Source organism: Ylistrum balloti, unplaced genomic scaffold (assembly GCF_031769215.1).
Source record: "Ylistrum balloti isolate Yb309-2 unplaced genomic scaffold, AGI_CSIRO_Ybal_v1 Utg370056, whole genome shotgun sequence".
In the NCBI taxonomy this organism is placed as follows: Eukaryota; Metazoa; Mollusca; class Bivalvia; order Pectinida; family Pectinidae; genus Ylistrum; species Ylistrum balloti.
Window position 1 is genome coordinate 30650 of NW_026782106.1, and position 7168 is coordinate 37817.

The 7168-nt window shown below is 38.0% G+C and overlaps 1 protein-coding gene across 1 annotated transcript; it reads right to left on the minus strand.

The window, feature by feature from the left end:
* Positions 1–556: 556 nt before the first annotated feature.
* On the minus strand, positions 557–3407 carry LOC132549396 (uncharacterized). The gene is made up of 2 exons (XM_060213323.1): positions 2490–3407; positions 557–985 (listed from the first exon to the last, which is right to left on the minus strand). The coding sequence occupies exons 1-2, from the start codon at positions 3405–3407 to the stop codon at positions 557–559; spliced, it is 1347 nt and encodes a 448-aa protein (XP_060069306.1).
* Between the last annotated feature and the right edge of the window lie 3761 nt (positions 3408–7168).

The following is a 7168-nucleotide window of genomic DNA, read 5'->3' on the forward strand; positions in this document are numbered from 1 at the left end:
ACCGTTATATACAATGCCCTTAGTGGAGAACGTGACATTATTTACTTGGATTGACCACGGTTTACATAGTGAGTGTTGTTGATAACGCAGAAGACGCTTACTCTTCCGGAACACCTGAACTTATTCTCCTTCTACTTTTTCAGGAGTCTCCTTGTAAATCTTTCTGTTGTTCATATCATCACCTAGTTTTATGGAATTTGAGTTTATGATTATTTCGACATGTTGATATTTTCTTGTTGCCTGTTATTAACTGATCCCGAGTGCTTACTCGTCATAGTTATTACTTCATTTTCTCAACGTAAAGAGTCACAGAGAAACAAACTTTAAACAACAATGCCGAAGAAAAAACTCTTTCGTTTTCTATTGTTGTTGTTACTATACATTCTGGGTAATGCATTGTTTACTGATATGCTCAATTTTCGGAACGAGTAAGTTTAATGGAGAATATCGATCAAATTAAACATACATCGTCCAAAGCTGAAAAACTAATATTCACGACGAGACGAATATGCAAATTCTTTTAAAAGCAAGTCTTAACAACTTATGTATGTCAGTGTTAACAATCCTCTTGTTCCGGGTTCATGTCGGCGGGAGCAATGGTTGCAGTAGACTCTGATTTGTGCACGTGAATTAGTTTATTAAGCTTCCATTCCAATTTTGGACTGCATTGTCCATCGTACTTAGAGGGAGTGCCACCAAAAACGTTCTGTCTGATCACTCGAATCTGCGCAGTTAAGTTCGGCAAGTCGAGGATTACAATAAACACTACCACTCCACATAGCAGAGTGACACCAACAATACCGATACCTTGGGCGGAAGTACGACCGTCGTACGCACTTCGTTTCTTCCGGCGTGTCGACGACAAGGTTGATTTGTTTACAGACAACTCGCGCAGCTTCTTAAGTTTAGCATTAAGGTCTACTTGAGTCGCCGGGGTGGTCACTTTTGTCACTTTTGGTGGACATGTGCACAAGCATAGAGGTGGCTGTGGAAAAAGGATAATTAGATAACATTTTATAATTAATAAATTATTTGTACTTAAACTTGATTTCGTCATAAATCAAGATTACTTTAACACTCAGAGAAACGACGTTATTAAATTTGTTAACAGTTCGATATACATGTAGTCCAACACAACCAAGAATAACAAATTAAGAGCAGAATGGTATATCCGACTGTAAAAAATGGTGATAGTAGATTAAAGAAGAGATCAAGATCGATCGTTAGGGAGTCGATCGATCGTTAGGGAGTCGATCGATCGTTAGGGGTCGTTAGGGAGTAGATCGATCGTTAGGGAGTAGATCGATCGTTAGGGGTCGTTAGGGAGTAGATCGATCGTTAGGGAGTAGATCGATCGTTAGGGGTCGTTAGGGAGTAGATCGATCGTTAGGGAGTAGATCGATCGTTAGGGAGTAGATCGATCGTTAGGGGTCGTTAGGGAGTAGATCGATCGTTAGGGAGTAGATCGATCGTTAGGGAGTAGATCGATCGTTAGGGGTCGTTAGGGAGTCGATCGATCGTTAGGGAGTCGATCGATTGTTAGGGAGTAGATCGATCGTTAGGGAGTAGATCGATCGTTAGGGAGTAGATCGATCGTTAGGGAGTAGATCGATCCTTAGGGGTCGTTAGGGAGTAGATCGATCGTTAGGGAGTAGATCGATCGTTATGGAGTAGATCGATCGTTAGGGAGTAGATCGATCGTTAGGGGTCGTTAGGGAGTAGATCGATCGTTAGGGAGTAGATCGATCGTTAGGGAGTCGATCGATCGTTAGGGAGTAGATCGATTGTTAGGGAGTAGATCAAAAGACAAAGGCAATAAGTCATTTTGTATATAATGATTGAAGATTTATATAACAGTAGATGAAGCTTTGAAAATCTTAATTCAGGAGTCCCATTGTAATGATGCTATTTTCTAAAACTGGATCTGATATCATAACTTATCGGCTTTAAGTAAAAGTTACTTGCATATAGTATACTTATTTGATAAGTGTTTTTCCTTTGAAATGGAAACCTTTCGTAGAATTTTTAAGTCTTATGAAAGGATGCTATTCACTAGTGTGTCTTTTGCACAAACTTCGATTTTGCAGGTGGTAGACACTGCTGGTGATCTTTTAATCCCCGTTGTTTGCCGTGACTTTCGTATTGAATTCTTCGAATATTGGCAGATTCATAATATACACACGTACTTTACGTTTTTCTTAAATTACCATATATCTGAAAAATACGAACTTAATTGAATTAACGGGTAACTGCACCTCCCCATCCAGAATTTCACTTTTCTTTCGGTCAATTTGAATTTTTCTCAGTCGCCTCCTAGACTGTAAAACTAAGGCACTTCTCATCACTGACTCGAGTCCTAGAAAGACGAAACAGCTGTTTAATTCATCATTTGGCTCTATTGTTTCTTATTCTAAAGATGTATTAAAGGGTGATATTCATATGTATGTCTTATGTACAATCTACACGGAAAATAGAAAAGAAAGCATTACCTGAGTAGAATTTCTATGGTCCTTGCACATATGATTTACCATGACGAGTGGAACCAACGTCAGTCGATGTATGGTATTGCGCATGCTCCAACTCTGGATCGCCATGATTGGTTTGTCACTTGATGTCATTAATACATCCTGTGGTGACAACATCAGGTCCACGTGCATGCCGAGGTCAAGTAAAACGGTTTTATTCATAGTACCATACACATGCACGTGGGTATTGCTACATCGTGACGTCAGACTTACAAAACCGGGATACTGAGTGGGCCAGGTTTGATATGAAGTGCCGTACATCTCTGTGGGGGGCAGTTGATTCAAGAAAATTCTTCCGGCGGAAACGATGCCTCCACAGGACACCGCGAACGGCTTGTTAGCTGTCACTTTCATTCCCGTCATATCTAGCATACATTTGAGTTGCAAAAGAGCATTTTCTGGCAAAATCGGAACTTGACACGTGTCATGGTAACATAAACTTGTTTTGTTTGGAAAAGTTATATGTCCTGGTCGAGCTGTAGAGAAGTAAAACTCTGTAAAAGGGTTTATTGTTAAAAGATCACAAGTGTAGTTACCTTGCAATAATGGCGTGGCCATGATATATTCTTGTCCGATTCTATCAAGAGGAAGAACAGAATAGTAAATTTCTCCGTCCATGATATCTAGGACTGTCATACTGATATTCTGAAGGCTTTTGATCCGCACAACACAATCGCCACTGCTAAAGGTCTTCTCACATGTCGTCCGAAGGTGATGTTCAATTATCGCGGAGGTGTCTTCTGATTTACTAACCTCTGACCCGGATGATCTATAAATTGTTACAGTGACCTTGCCTTTGAAATTGTTCAATATCCGTAGCCGTGTCGTATCATTTCTGTGAGAGATTTGGTTGAATGACAGGATAAAGTCTTTTCCATACATGCTGATGTCAACTGAAGATAAGGGTATTTCAATACTTTACAATTTGTCTAAAGAAATTCCGTAATATCACTGCACATTAAGTCTTGATAACAATTTAACAAAATGTCGACCGCCTTTGCAAAAACAGAGCTAATTGCCTTGGTTGTTTTATGAAATCTTACTGGCTCGACAAAGAGAAAGCTCGAGAGATATCAGTAAAATTTGATTAGAATTTATGCACAAACGAAAACAGATTTTTAATGTTTAGTAATATATAACATCAAGTAATGTTTGTATTGGTAACTGAGAGACCAAATGATATACATATACATCAAGGTATTTACTACAATAATACTCCCTCGCCATTAAATTGTTTAATTTAGATATAAAAATTGAAAGACTAATAATTCAAAGAAGAAAATACTTACACTGTAGACCGTGTGCGTTGCACAATGCTACCATGAGAATGGCGAAAAACATACTGCTACACGCGTTGTATTGTAAGATTTCGCGATGTAAGGGTCTTCTAGTTTTCTGAAATACACAACAAAAGTGCACCTCTCCACGCTGTCCTGTAAAATACATAATAAAATCGACAATATAGAATATCGATAATGTAAAACAGACAGGTTTGTTTATCAAGAGTTTCGACTCTACGAATGTAAGCATTTATGAGGTAACTTTTCGTTCGAAGTGCCGTCGAATTGACGATAACCAGGCGTCATTGGTTACTTTGAAAAATTGGCTGAGCTCGTTTGGATAACCTGGTAACATTGAAGCACAGCATCTGTCGACTTTGCCTTATCGCTGGTGAAACAAATAAGTCACCACTTTGTCATACATCTCTATCTTCTCGTTGTTATTGTTAATTATCAACTACAAAATAATATATGTCCAGTTTACCATATGTTTTCTATTTAATGACGTAAAAATAAGTTATATTGTTAAATTAATATATTCAAAGCATAACTTTATCAAATATTTGTTGTCTCTTCAACATCAGTTGAGTATGCATTTGATAAAACACATATAAATGAGGATTTAAGAAAGATCAAACGAAAGCAACTTCTGCAAACTTGGTCGCTAATCGATAATCAAACTGAGCAGTATGACCGACATACATATAGTACTGTTAACACTAACATCTAATGATATATATATATATATTCTTGCTACAATACCATTACTGACAGGTTTCCGTCATTTTTTCCTCATATTTCCTAATAATAACTGTTTTTATCACTGTAATGATACGGTCTCAAAGCTGTAATGATAAGGTCTCAAAGCTGTAATGATTAGGTCACAAAGCTGTAATGATTAGGTCTCAAAGCTATAGAGAGTTGGCCTCAAAGCTGTAATGATAAGGTCACAAAGCTGTAATGATTAGGCCTCAAAGCTGTAATGATAAGGTCACAAAGCTGTAATGATTAGGTCTCAAAGCTGTAATGATTAGGCCTCAAAGCTGTAATGATAAGGTTTCAAAGCTGTAATGATTAGGTCACAAAGCTATAGAGAGTTGGCCTCAAAGCTGTAATGATAAGGTCACAAAGCTGTAATGATTAGGTCTCAAAGCTGTAATGATAAGGTCACAAAGCTGTAATGATTAGGTCTCAAAGCTGTAATGATTAGGCCTCAAAGCTGTAATGATAAGGTCACAAAGCTGTAATGATTAGGTCTCAAAGCTGTAATGATAAGGTCACAAAGCTGTAATGATTAGTTCTCAAAGCTATAGAGAGTTGGCCTCAAAGCTGTAATGATAAGGTCACAAAGCTGTAATGATTAGGTCACAAAGCTGTAATGATAAGGTCACAAAGCTGTAATGATTAGGTCTTAAAGCTGTAATGATTAGGTCACAAAGCTGTAATGATAAGGTCTCAAAGCTGTAATGATTAGGTCACAAAGCTGTAATGATAAGGTCACAAAGCTGTAATGATTAGGCCTCAAAGCTGTAATGATGAGGTCACAAAGCTGTAATGATTAGGTCTCAAAGCTGTAATGATTAGGAGCTATAGAGAGTTGGCCTCAAAGCTGTAATGATAAGGTCTCACAGCTGTAATGATTAGGCCTCAAAGCTGTAATGATTAGGTCACAAAGCTATAGAGAGTTGGCCTCAAAGCTGTAATGATAAGGTCACAAAGCTGTAATGATTAGGTCTCAAAGCTGTAATGATAAGGTCACAAAGCTGTAATGATTAGGTCTCAAAGCTGTAATGATTAGGCCTCAAAGCTGTAATGATAAGGTCACAAAGCTGTAATGATTAGGTCTCAAAGCTGTAATGATAAGGTCACAAAGCTGTAATGATTAGGTCTCAAAGCTATAGAGAGTTGGCCTCAAAGCTGTAATGATAAGGTCACAAAGCTGTAATGATTAGGTCACAAAGCTGTAATGATAAGGTCACAAAGCTGTAATGATTAGGTCAAAGCTTCACAAAGCTGTAATGATTAGGTCACAAAGCTGTAATGAGAAGGTCTCAAAGCTGTAATGATTAGGTCACAAAGCTGTAATGATAAGGTCACAAAGCTGTAATGATTAGGCCTCAAAGCTGTAATGATGAGGTCACAAAGCTGTAATGATTAGGTCTCAAAGCTGTAATGATTAGGTCACAAAGCTGTAATGATTAGGCCTCAAAGCTGTAATGATTAGGTCACAAAGCTATAGAGAGTTGGCCTCAAAGCTGTAATGATAAGGTCTCACAGCTGTAATGATTAGGTCTCAAAGCTGTAATGATTAGGTCTCAAAGCTATAGAGAGTTGGCCTCAAAGCTGTAATGATAAGGTCTCACAGCTGTAATGATTAGGCCTCAAAGCTGTAATGATAAGGTCTCAAAGCTGTAATGATTAGGCCTCAAAGCTGTAATGATGAGGTCTCAAAGCTGTAATGATAAGGTCTCAAAGCTGTAATGATTAGGTCTCACAGCTGTAATGATTAGGTCTCACAGCTGTAATGATAAGGTCTTAAAGCTATAGAGAGTTGGCCTCAAAGCTGTAATGATTAGGTCTCAAAGCTGTAATGATTAGGTCTCAAAGCTATAGAGAGTTGGCCTCAAAGCTGTAATGATAAGGTCACAAAGCTGTAATGATAAGGTTTCAAAGCTGTAATGATTAGGTCACAAAGCTATAGAGAGTTGGCCTCAAAGCTGTAATGATAAGGTCACAAAGCTGTAATGATTAGGTCTCAAAGCTGTAATGATAAGGTCACAAAGCTGTAATGATTAGGTCTCAAAGCTGTAATGATTAGGCCTCAAAGCTGTAATGATAAGGTCACAAAGCTGTAATGATTAGGTCTCAAAGCTGTAATGATAAGGTCACAAAGCTGTAATGATTAGGTCACAAAGCTGTAATGATAAGGTCACAAAGCTGTAATGATTAGGTCTTAAAGCTGTAATGATTAGGTCACAAAGCTGTAATGATAAGGTCTCAAAGCTGTAATGATTAGGTCACAAAGCTGTAATGATTAGGCCTCAAAGCTGTAATGATGAGGTCACAAAGCTGTAATGATTAGGTCTCAAAGCTGTACAAAGCTGTAATGATTAGGTCACAAAGCTGTAATGATAAGGTCACAAAGCTGTAATGATTAGGTCACAAAGCTGTCACAAAGCTGTAATGATTAGGTCTCAAAGCTGTAATGATTAGGTCACAAAGCTGTAATGATAAGTCTAAAAAAGCTGTAGATGAAGGTCTCAAAGCTGTAATGATTAGGCCTCAAAGCTGTAATGATTAGGTCACAAAGCTGTAATGATTAGGCCTCAAAGCTGTAATGATGAGGTCACAAAGCTGTAATGA

What these genes read in the sequence shown, in the direction of transcription:
- LOC132549396 (XM_060213323.1), bottom strand. Translation starts at nt 3,407, where the DNA reads ATGTATGGAAAAGACTTTATCCTGTCATTCAACCAAATCTCTCACAGA. An exon ending in ACCATAGAAATTCTACTCAG is followed by an intron (nt 986 to 2,489) that starts GTAATGCTTTCT and finishes CTTTTTCCACAG; the next exon opens with CCACCTCTATGCTTGTGCAC.